The 13,069-nt window shown below is 35.2% G+C and overlaps 1 protein-coding gene across 1 annotated transcript in view; it reads right to left on the reverse strand.

The window, feature by feature from the left end:
* Positions 1-419: 419 nt before the first annotated feature.
* Positions 420-13,069, reverse strand: part of TYR (tyrosinase) — a 95,687-nt gene continuing 83,037 nt past the window's right edge. The window contains exons 4-5 of the mRNA XM_003935082.3: positions 11,588-11,769; positions 420-1,039 (exon numbers count right to left, since the gene is read on the reverse strand). Of these exons, the coding sequence (XP_003935131.1) occupies positions 813-1,039; positions 11,588-11,769 (409 nt within the window). The 3' untranslated portion in view covers positions 420-812. The remainder of the gene's footprint in view (positions 1,040-11,587; positions 11,770-13,069) is intronic.

A 13,069-nucleotide genomic window follows, 5' to 3' on the forward strand; every position in this document is an offset into this window, starting at 1 on the left:
CCTAATTTAAAATCTTAATAGCCAAGGAAAATAGAAATGAGTTATTTTCCTAGGACCGCAGAAAGGCTAATATTCAGATAATTGTTCAACCTTCAAATGTCTGGTTGTATTTAAACTTTCTCTAATAAAAAAAAATAGTTCTTAGAAGTCGATAAGTTGTTAATATAATTATCATCATTAAAATATTTAATGGACACATCTTGAGACAGGCATTTAGCTGGATGTGTTGTAGAGGATGGGACCTTGTTCTCAGTGACCTTAAAAAATATCATCAGAGCTATGACAGGAAAGAGCTGAAGGTTGTTTTCTATTTGAAGTCCATAATATATTTTGGAGCAGAAATGTAAAATATAGGGAAATATCATGCTTTCTGAAGAAAATAAAAATGTGTTTCTCAAGCCTGAAGGACTTAGTTAAAGTAGATTTGTCACTGTTTTCTTAAAATAAAGATGGGGCCAATAAAAAATACGTATTTTTAAATAATCAGAAGGCAAATATCAAAATTATTTCAATTTTTTAATAAGAGCACTTTAATTCAGATACAAGCAACAGTTTCTCATTACTAAATAGCATCCTTTCCTTAGAAGTATGGGCTTAGGGGAAAAATGTTAAAAGGGCCGAGTCAAAACAGGAAGACAAAGACAGATGTGTTCCACCTGAGTTGGAAGAAGGGTACACCTTGTATTAGGTCACAATTTTGCAAATGGTCTTTACAGAAAGATACCAGCAGATATCCTCTGGGAGCCTGGACATTACTTTGAGTTAGTGTGGTCAGGCTTTTCGGCCCTACTTTATTGCCTAAGCTTTTTTTTTTATACATGGCTCTGATACAACACATTGTGGCAAGCCTCTTTCTCCATGAGGAGGGGCTGCTTTTCTTCAGGAAGCTCCTTTCTCTTGTGACGGCACAGCAAGCTGGCGAGCCCTGCCAGCAGGGCAGTGACTGCAGCCCCTACCATTGCCGCCCCAAGGAGCCATGACCAGATCCGACTGGCTTGTTCCAAATAGGACTTAATGTAGTCTTGAAAAGAGTCTGGGTCTGAAAAAGAAAGACATATCATTGTTTTTATTAGTGTTACCACCGTTGTCGCTACCACTATTCCTCATCCTTTCACAGTCCTTTGAAATAGACACCTGGGTTTGAAGGCCAGCTCTGCTACTTACTAGCTGTAAGAATTTAGGAAAGTTATACCCAGTATTCTAAAGCCTCAGTTGCTTCATCAGAAAAATAGGAAAATAATGCCCCCCTTGTTGGAAGGTTTGAATATATATAGATAAATATGTAAGTGATTCAGTGCCTGGTATATAGTGTGTACTCAATTAAATGTTACCTATGATTTTTCCATCTCCTCCTGTAAAAAGCAACTTGTAGTTATCAGTAGAACACTGTTATATCATTAACCATTCACTAATCCAGTCTTTTAATTATTTGACGAACATTAACAGTAATGTTGGCAAATGCTCAGTAATCTTAGAAGCCTCCCTAGAACCCCAGGGCATTTGAACAGTCTCTGTATTCAGTCTTAAATCTTGAAACAACAGATTCTGGCCCGCGGCGCTGTCCTCTGTCCTCTGTCCCAAGGCTTTGGGGGTGAGGGGCACTCTTGGTTTCTGGGCTGCAGGGGCATAGGTGTGGGCCCTGTGGCAGCGCCCTGGAGCACGGACATTCTGAACCTTTGTTTCTGCTCTGGGCCTTTGTTTGTCCTCTTGGATGCTCGGACCACGAAGACAGTGCTCCCTGGTGCAGAGCCGCGCCTGGCCTTTATGGGCCTCAGGACACGGAAAGTCTAGCCTGGAGGGGCAGGGCTTAGAGAACCTGATATGTGTAAGAGTAATAGTCCTTAAGGTGTACAAAAAACAAAAAACAGCAACCAACCCCAGCGCCACCCACACACAAACTCAAAAGCCTTCAATGAAACTACATTGCAAAACATGTAAATAAATAAATCATTTTAAAAAGTGGGGAAAGGAAAACAGAATGAAAGGGTAAAAAGTCAGAGGCAGAGCCTGAAGAACTTAAGGAAAAAAGGTGGGTGGATCGATCACCTGAGGTCAGGAGTTCAAGACCAGCCTGACCATCATGGTGAAACCCCATCTTCAAAAAAAAAAACTTGTTGAAAAAGTACTGGATCCAAGATCCAGGTGTAGCGAAAGGCCAGGTGCAGGTGGAGTATTTCCTGAAGTGGAAGGGATGTCAGATGTTAACAGTACTTGGGAACCCACAGAACATTTGGATTGTCCAGAGTTAAGTGAAACATTTAATTCTCAAAAAGTTGATTTAAAAAATAAAAAGGTACAAAGAGAAAATCTTTATTGGACAGTGACTCTAATGACAGCAAATCCAAGAAGGAAAGAGATGCTGCCAACAAAGCAAGAGGCTTCATCGCAGATCTTGATCCTGAAAGAGTAATTGGTTCTACAGGCAGCAGTGGAGAAGGGACGTTTCTCCTGAAACGGAAATATTCACAGCAGGCCACCTCGGTGCTGGCAAAAGAGGCAAATAGGAAGTGTCTTGAAATTGTAATTGCCTTTTACAAAGAGAGACTAACTTGGCATTCTTGTGCAGAAGATGAAGCTTAATAATTGCTTGCATTGTGTCATATATGTAAATCTGGGTCTTAGCTTTTAATTTACAAGTGGGGAGAAATAACGGCATTCTAATGAAAATCACTTTTGATACGTTCATTTTAAAAGTAGTATTGGGAGAATTGGGTTTTGTGCGTGTGTGTGTTGTTTGGTTTTGTTTTGTTTTGTTTTTGTCAGTACCACTGGTTACTTTGAACAAATAAAAGCTTTCTGTAGTTGCTTCCTTTATCATAAAAGAACATTTGATATCGTAATGTATTATTTCCTCTGCATTAGAGAACAGCATTTCTAAATGTTGGGGAAAATTTCCATAGTCATTACTCAGTCAGAACTTGTGTTTAGCCTAAGGACCATTCTGGGTTCTCTCTCTCTCTCTCTCTCTCTCTCTCTCTCTCTCTCCCCCCCCACCCCGTGTGTGTGTGTGTGTGTGTGTGTGTGTGTGTGTGTGTGTGTATGCATAAATTTCATATGTAAATGTTTTTTTTGTGTTGTTGCTTTTAAACATTCACCAAAACAAAAATCATGGGTTAGCCCATGTTTTTGAGATGTCATTAGTCTGAGCAACCTAAGAAATAAATCACATCAAGTTAAATTCAAAATTTTCCATACCTTTCAAATTAACCAGATGATTTTATAATTAATTGGACAGTTTAAATTGAATCATTTAAAAGCAGCCAGATAAGAATCCCTCTCTATACCTTTAGTCATATAAATGATCAGTTTGTTTGCAAAATTCCTAAAAGGAATAATTATATTACTACCAACAACCTCGCCAACCAGATGAGGGAAGTAGACAGATCCTGCCGTGTTTTAATTATCTAAACAAGGCTTAGTTTAATGGACATTTAAAGATTCCTCTAACAAGCCATTACTTGACAAAATGTTGAAATCCATGCTATATTGACTGAAAGGTAATGATTCATGGGATGTGTAAGACTTGGCTTATAAGAACTCAATTAGATGGCTGGAGATGTTGGCAGTTTAGAGCCTGCTGCCGTAAATGGGTGAACAACTTTAATCATATATTGACTTGCACATTTTTTCTTTACTTTAACTCATTCCTTACATGTAGACTCAGTCTTTTCAATATTTGGTTTGCTGGTTTAGCAGAAGCCAGGAAAAACAATAACTTTGTAGTCATCGGAATGTTTTCCAATTGTATATTGATTCCTTTATTGTAAATACTGGTAAGCAGTGGTCAATAATTTTACATTACTTTAAAAAAGCAACAACAGATTTTGACTGCATATATTTTAAAAACAATTCTCAACAAGAAAAAATCTTGAGCCTTCTGATTACTTATATTCCTTCAAACCATGTAAGAACGTAACACTGGGGAGAGAGAGCATCCAATATATTCCTGGCTTAGCACTTCCTCTGTTACTACACCCATCACAGTATATTTCAGTTATCTATTACGTGGATTTTTTTCTATTAAACTGGCTTCTTGAAGGCCAATAATATGCTTTTATCATTTATATAATTCTGGAATCCAGTACTGTGTCTGAAACACATATGAGAGAATTAAAATGTTTACTGAATGACTGAATGTGTTATTGGACCCAGAAGATACGATGAAGGAATGTCCCTGAATGTCAGCTGTGGAATGAGAAGGAGAGACCCACACAAAAAATGTCACCCAGGGAAAAAATTTATAAATCACCTGTATTTCACTATGTTATGAGGTGGTATTTACAGTTCCTTTTAAAATTTGTTATAAACAGGGACGGGTGCTTTAAAATAAAAAAGATAAAGTCTTAATTCCAATTAAAATATAATGTCAGAAAACAAATGTAATCATAGTATACTGTTCGGTTGAACCGTAAATAATATTGTAGTAGTAAAGACAGTGAAATTCCTAGATGTGGATTTGCCCCCAGATATAATCATACTATACTGAGCAGATGGAGTAAAGAACATGGAAGCTGTAAGAGAGTTAAAGTCATTAACATGAGGAGCTCCAGAGATAAACGTGATGTATTAATAGGTAGTAATATTCCCCTGTTATTTAGAAATACAAAACCAAATAGCAGAATAAATAGTTGAAAGGGTTACAGTAGCTGATAGAGGGGTCTAAGCCTTTGGTTATAAGACCTGGAGCACTCTTTGGCTTGTAAAATAACATGCTCTATTATTTGAAAAAAACTAAATTAATTAAAACATATGCTTAACATCTTATTTATGTGTATGTGGAAAATATACGAAAAAGCACAATAGAGACTAAAACAGCACAACGAGTGATCGATCTAACAATAGGCTTACAGGTGATTTTAATTTTTGTGTTTATTATTAGTTTTCCAAAATAAAAATGAATGTCTTTATACTGATACAATTAGAAAGCATGCTATTAAAAAGTACCTATCTGAAGCAAATAATTGATGATATAATTATATATTTAGAGAATCCATAATCAGACAATACATATTTAAAAAATAAAATACTGCCAGAGAAGGATTAAATTAAAATTCCCTGTACATCAACAATTAACCTAAAGATAAATATAATGAAAAACAAATCTCATTCTCACAAGCAACTACATATTTAAAGCACATAGCAGTTAAGGAGAGATGTTTAAATTTTACGTAAATATGAACTGTATAATCTAGGAGACTATAAAATTTGAGTAAATGAGGAAGTCTGTACTTAATATCTGTTCAGTAAGAGCAAAAGGATTCTCTGTAACAAAACAATTCCTTGTAGAAGATACTCTCCATAATGGGTATATAGAAGATACGTATGTAGAACATACACAGAAGATACTATACGTTTATTTTTTGATATAGAAGAAAAAAGAGAGTGCATCCTGGGCTTACCTTGCAGCAAGTCATAGCTATGTGATTCAAGTCTATAGCAAATTATATATATATATATTTCTTTTTGGAAACTTTGTGAGAAGTTCCCTTAAAAAGAAATATATATATATATATATATATATATATATTCTAATATGTATATATTAATTTAAATATATTTAAAAAGAAATAGATATATTTATATATACTTATAGAAATATATTTTAAAAGAAATATATATATTTAAATATAAATGCATGTTTATATAAAAAAAATATATATTTCTTTTTAAGGGAACTTCCCGCAAAGATTTAGATATATAAAAATAACTTTGTGGGAAGTTCCCTTAAATATAAAAAAAAAATGTGTCTTTGGCCATTTACCTTTTCCTTTCTCACTAGCTAGAATACAGACAAAATATTGGTGACCCCTCATGAACTGTATGATCCAGAGTAAACCCTAGACCTTGGAAATTTCTGTTTTTAATATATATTAAAATTATTTTGAAAATGGGACTACAATACCTAGCTTAGATTGCTGTTAGTGGCTTCAATACATAGTACATTTAAAATGTCCAACAAGAGGCAGGATACATAGAGGCTACGTGATAAATATTTTCTTGTTTGTTAAAGGCTTGGCTCAAGTGCTTTCACAGCTTTTAAATACTATTTCTATGTCTGTCCTGTTCTCCAGCGTCTATTATTATTATTTATCCACTTCAATTCATTCCAAGTGCTCTCTATTTTTACTGTTACCAAGGAACTGTCTTCGAAACACTTTTATTTCTCAATGGCTTTAAACTAAAATTCAGACTTCCTTTCTAAGCTATCCAATTTTGAGCCCCAACAGTGTACCTTTCTGTTTTTCCCCATGTTATAATTTTTCTATCATCTTTCCCTGTGTGAAATTCTGTTCTTCTTGTCATTCATTCTTTTCAGAATAATTATGTAAGTTTTTATTTGTTTTATGCTTTATCATTTCCAAAGGGCATTAACATGCCCATTTATTCACAAAACACACATGAAGTAGTTAGGGACCATTACTCTAATTTAAGAGTTAGGAGTCTACTTGCAGTGATTGAACTAGACAATGTATGTGCAGCCCTTGGTACAATGTCTATCATATAGAAAACAATTTACATCTGCTGTTGATTCTTATCATGACAAAATGATGATTTCATCAATATTCAACTAAACTAGCTTCCAATAGGACTTTTTCTTTCCAAACTTACTGCAACTGCTGACTCAGCTCCATTCTCTCTTCTGGATTCTCAAACTACTTTCTTTGCTGCCTTGTGACATTTGACACAAATGTCTATTTATTATCATATTTATTTATACACGTCTTACTTTAAGGCTTGTCACAAACTCTCAAGAGAACATACTATGTCTTATCTTTCATTCTCCTATTCATTTATTTAAAAATCACATATTCACTGAGATACACTCCCTGCCGGGGGGCACTCTGTCTCATTTATCTTTTCACCCTCAGCACCTGGCAGGTAAACAAATCATTTCAAGAGTAATGTTGTTCTGGTGAAAATATGTAAAAAATACAAAGGGATCATGGAGAAGAGAACACCTACATCAGTCTGTGAAGTCAGGGAAGGCACCCCAGAAGACTGTCCCATGGAGTAAAAGAATGAGTTAGACTTTGAGTATATAATGCTGATGGTAACCCATTCTAGGCAGAAAGGAACAGCATGCACACAGGTAGACACATAGCCAAGCAGAGCTATTGAACAAATCCATGAATGATAGAAGTCTCATCAATTTCCACTGGCAGAATGGGACAGTGCAGTTCCTGTGAACATTGTTTTCCTTTCTCATTTTTGAAATTAAATTTCCAGATTTTTTGTAATGTACGGGAAAAAGAAAGCTCTCCATAGAGAGCTTTTCTGCTATGCAGAAAGCAAGATTACATTTATCACCAGCATTGAGGCCACAACCCTTCATTGCCAAAACTGTTTGGTCTCACCTTGTAAATTAGTTACGCAAACAAGAAAATCACCTGCTACTCAATTTTTGAAAGAATCACTAAATTCAATTATAAGAGAAAATGTTTGATAAATGGCAGACATCAGCTGCGTTTTTACAGAAACCACTTAAGTATTTATAAACATGAGTAGCTGGGTGATGAATCATAATCCTCTTGAACAAAATTATATCAAGAAATTTTAAAGAATTTGCTGGTAGGCTTAAAATTTAGCTATTAATAGAGATAAATTTTAAACTCATTGCAAGTAACGTCAGAAGCAACAATATGGATAAATTCATAAAATAGAAAATAGGCAATTGCGGTTACTTTAGCTGTTTTGTTTTGTTTTGTTTTGATTTGCTTTGTTTTTAGAGTCGAGTGTCTCTGTGTTGCCCAAACTGGCCTCACACTTCTGGGCTTAAGTGAACCTCTTGCCTCAGCCTCCCGAGTATCTGCTGTTGCTTATTTTAAAGTCAAACTCCTCTAAAATTAACTTTTAGAGAAATTTTCAAATTTACTCTAAAGGCATTACAAATACATTTTGTTTCTTTTAATTTAATTAGAAATAAATACCTTCACTCCTTTAATATGACTCATTGAGCCTCCTCTCCCCTGGCTCATCCAGGAAATTGTGTTGCCTTTGTAGTAAAAAGTATCCATTTGGTTACTAGGGAAGCCACAAAGAGGTGGAGCATATGTCTAGAAGACTTAATGGGGCTTAAAGGGAAACCCTTTTCTCCATGCAGTGATGGAGTGATGTAGTTTTGGATTAAATATTTGATACTTACTAGCTTTGTAGTTTAAAATTAATCACTAGATCTTTCTGATTCTCTATTTACTTACCTGTAAAGCAGAATAAAAATCACCCCTCCATAGAGTTTTAAAAATTAGCTTAGTTAACAATTTATATGCTGATATCTATTGCATTCAGATCTGAGGGCCAGATACCACTTCTGAGTTTCAGGCCTGTGTATCCAGCTTCTCAAGAGACACATTTACCATCCCATGTAACTTCATTTCACTGTGTAACAAAATCGTAAATGTTCTCCATGTATTTCTTTGTTCCTCTTGTTATTATATCAGGGAATTGTACTACCATTCATCAGTTTCACAGGCCGGAGAGCATAAAGCCATTCCTAATCTCCTGGCATATAAATCATTTGCCAAGTTCTGTAAATTTTGCCTTCAAAATAATGTCAAATTATTTCATGCTTTCTATCTCCCTTCCTTCCACCACCACTGTGATTTAAACTACCTTAACCTCTTCTCCAGACTTTTATAATAGCATTTCCCTGCCTTTCTGCATGGATTTTGCTACTGCTAAAATGTGTTCTCCACACGGAAGCTGCGATAACCTTTTGAAAATTCAAATTTGATTATAACCTTCTTAAAATTTATCAGTGACTTTCATTATTCTAACAATATGGCCCAAATTTATCATGCCCTCCTTTTCAACTAGTTAATTCTACTTGTCACATTGATATCATCTGAACTATCACTTCATAGGCCCCTGGATACAGGCATATCTCTAAATAAATGACTTTTTCAGCAAGCAGTTTTTAAGATATTTCTGTTACGTTATAAAATTTGTGAAGATATTTAACTGAAATCTTGTCCCTTCAATTTGAAAGAATTGAAATCTTGCTCCTCCACATATTGGATTTTGATTTTGGGAAAGCCACTTAAGTTCTCTGGGTATCCGTGTTCTCACCTCTACCTTGGAAGAATAATACCTCATATATGGTTGACTAATAATGTGTGTGAAGAATAAACAACTCAATACAGACACATAAAAAACACCTGGTGTGATAGAATACCTGAAAAGTGTTTTAAAATACATATCCAAAAATTACCTGAGTGTTAAGAGATGTATTTTTTCTACCAAGTTTCACTTATATTAGTTAAGAGGAATGACACTTCATGATAAATATCACTTACACTCAAACTGATTATTTATTTCAGTCCATACCAGATAAATGTGCTGCTTAGAATGGAGAAGCTTGCAAGATAAACTCTGATTTTGGGGGTTTGGGAGAGAATAAAATCCAGGAAAGATTCATACATAGAAAAAAAAAAAAAACTATGTAACTCTGGGAAAGCTGTGGTTAAACATGACTATGTATAAGTATAAAATGATTTTTATATCTGAGAGTTTGACAAATGGAGAAACAGAGTCAGAATTCAGGCAGAAAAAAATAGCATATTCAAAAGTGTGAACCCATGAAAGTCTAGCATGTTTTGGAAGTGGAAACAGAGATTAAATTATAAAACCCTAAATGGAAAATCTTTGAAAAATAATTACCAATAAGCTCCTTTCTTTATGTACTGTGGTTTTCACAGAAGAAAGGGAGAACATGTTACTTGAGATGTGCAGGAAGCCCCTCCTCTTACCACACTTCCACCCTTTGCAGAATTCTCTTTTCTTAGTGATCTTAAGATTTTCCAAAAACTGATCTCCTTTGTCATCTGTGTTAGCATTTAATTTATTGGCTATAGTATTCAGATAAGGCAAAAAAGTTCAGTTAAACCCATTGTCTTTTCCATTAATTGTCCCTCAAAGGGCAGAACAAGGTTGATAACCGATAGGCCCTCCTGTTAGCCCCGAATTGTATGTATACTATACTGTATACTAGGTAAATGGCCTGGGATGATTTATTTATACTCTTTAAGACTCTATTTCCTTATATATGAAAAGGTAAAAGAAGTAATAATACCTACTTCATAGAGTAATTATGAAGATTTAAGGAAATAATGCATAGACACATTGAGAAGAGTTCCTGGCAAATAAAAAATTCTTAGTATGTGTTAACTATTATAAACGGGGTCAACCGATCTTCTTCGTGTCATTTTCCACTGTTCACACTACTCGAATGGAATAATTCAGCATTCCATAAATCGACGGTACATTTCCCACCTCTATTGTTCTTGCTCTTCTCGTAGCCTAGCTTATTCCTGGCCCTTTTTTTCTCCCACCTGCCTATGCAATCTCAGGGCCTTGTCTTCTCTTTTTAGGGTGAACCCTTCAGTAGTTACGGCTGTCTCTTCAGCACTGCTATGGGATTTTCTTTATGACTCTTTTATAGCACATAACATAGCCTGGTGATTTTTACTTCCTTGTGCAGTTGCCTTGTTTCTACACTGGAGCTTCTTCAGGTCTGAAACTGTGCTAGTCATGTGTTACTGAATTCGAGCACAAGAGTGAGAGAGCAAAGTTTCATTCATTTGTTTATCTTCTTTATTTTGTTTATGTTTCCTGAATTATCAATGAGTACAGTGAAACATCAATGCTTGTTAAATACCTCCTGCCCACAAGCCACACAGTTTTTGATAATTAACCCTTATGCATTAGGTGAAGTATAGTGTGGTGAGATGAGGAGGGCCTCCTAGAATTGAACTCTTGCTCCTCCACATATTGGTGTTTGATTTTGGGAAAGCCACTTACATTCTCTGGGTATCAGTATTCTCACCTCTATCATGAAAGAATAATACTTCATATACGGTTGATTAATAATGCATGTAAAGAATATGTACATAGTGGACTTTCAGATAGAGGCAAACACTATTAAGTGGTTCCTCATTTTGTCAAGAAGATACTGACATGGTTTTATGTAGGAAGATTGTTTTATACTGATATCTTCTATGCAGGAATATTGTTTCATATTGGTATCTTCATCATAGAGCAATTAACATTATAATAGCTACTATTAATATTAACTATGCCTAAAATCAAGATTTCGGCAAGTTTTCTTCGTAACCCTAGCAAGAAATTCCCAAAGACGATTCCAAAACTGCTGTATGTTTACCCTGTGCCACACTGTACTAGGCTCATTAACATATTATTCTCACAATAATTATTCAAGGTGTTCTGATCCCAATATTTCAGGTGAATAAACTGAGATTAAGGGATGCAGAGAAAATTTCCCAAGATCCCACTACCATCAGCTGATAGAGTCAGGGTGTCAAAACCCTTTTATTTTCCTTCTGATTCTACTGTTCTTCCCATGGCTGCTATGTACAAAACACCCTATGTTAAGCAAAATGAATACAACTTTAAAGATCCCCAGAATTTGATTCCTGTGATAATAAACTCATAATAAATTAAGGATTGTAATGCTCTTTCCCAATTTAAAGCGTTTGGGAACAACATTGTAGAAGCATAACGTTTTATACTATTTCAAAAGAAAATGGTAACACTAGATTCAGCAATTCCTCTGGAAGAAAGTAAACTTTACCTGAATCTTGTAGGTAGCTATAGTCATAGCCCAGATCTTTGGATGAAATAAAGAAATCGCCGTTTCTGTAGAGTGGTATAAAAGGAACCATGTAGGATTCCCGGTTATGTCCAATGGGTGCATTAGCTTCTGGATAAACTTCTAGAAGAGGGCGATGCCTTCGGAGCCACTGCTCAAAAATACTGCAGAGGAAAGGGTTATTAGACTAAGAAACATTTTGTGTAAAAGAAATATTTGAAATTGTTAAAGTAGAATAAGGCATCTATTAAAACCCCAAGACATGGAAAGATGTTGAATATATTCTTTATACTTCAAAAATATTTTGTAAAATATCAATTCATTCTTTCAGGCCTTGAAAAAGTTCACTTATTTGAAAAAATATTGAGGCTAGCTTTGAAAGCATAATTTTTTAGGAGATGAATAAAACACATTGAGTTCTGAACCTTCAGAATGCTGAAAAATAAGGGAAATTATTGGTTGAGGGACAGTTGAGTCTTAGTTGTAAATTAAATATATTGCTTGTCCCAAAGAAAGTTAGACCAGAGAAAGAACATATAAACTAAATTGGAAATGTTGCTGGAATGTTGTCATTTTTCTTGGTTTTGGTGGGAGGCTTTCAATGATTTAAACATTTATGTTATGATAGGTGAAGTGGAGGCTTAATGATTTTGATGGGAGACAGAGCTTTCCTCCAATGATAGTGGTTTAAATACTTTGTTTCTCAGCATTTTCTGAAGTGAGGGTATGACCATATGATCAACATTCTGCCAATTGGACATATTCATTCCTTCAAAGTCCTAACTTTGAAGTCAAGAAGATACCGACATGGTTCAGTATCTTTGATGTCATGACTTTGAAACAGAGATAGTGACACAAAGAAGCAGGGACAGTCAAAACCCATCCTAGAAATGGGCATTGACAGTTGCTATAACAATATTTAAATCTAAATTTCAGGGACAGCAAAGCCAGACTTACCAGCAAAGGAATCTGCTGCCCAGGAAGTGCCCTGTGTTCTATAGCATGATTTTGGTGGCTATTTTAGCTGGTGCCCTTCTCCTTCTCCCTTGTTCTCAGCTGTTTTTGAACATGCTGCTCCACAGTTTTGTGAGCTACCCAATAGCCTCTCAGCATGTTCTCCTCCCATTTAAATCAGCCAGATTTAGCTTCTGTTTCATGCAACTAAAAACTCTGACTAGAACAAAAGCTAAAAAATTAAAGGATTGAAAAAATCCAGTAAAAACGGAGTAGAAACTCAAGTTGTAGGGTAATTTATAATGAGCCATTAATAATATGACAAAAAGAATGGCTTTGCATTAGCAACTCATAAAACATAGAAGAAATAACACAATACTTGGAGTTGCAGAACTCTCCTTGTGGCCTCGCCCTGTGTTTTAATATGGCTGTATAACTCTAAGCAAATCAGTAGATGTGGAGACTTAGCCTCCTCATCGTCAAGATGAGAGTAATAATATCTGTCCCACC

The sequence above is a fragment of the Saimiri boliviensis genome, chromosome 6 (assembly GCF_048565385.1).
Source record: "Saimiri boliviensis isolate mSaiBol1 chromosome 6, mSaiBol1.pri, whole genome shotgun sequence".
Lineage (NCBI taxonomy): Eukaryota > Metazoa > Chordata > Mammalia > Primates > Cebidae > Saimiri > Saimiri boliviensis.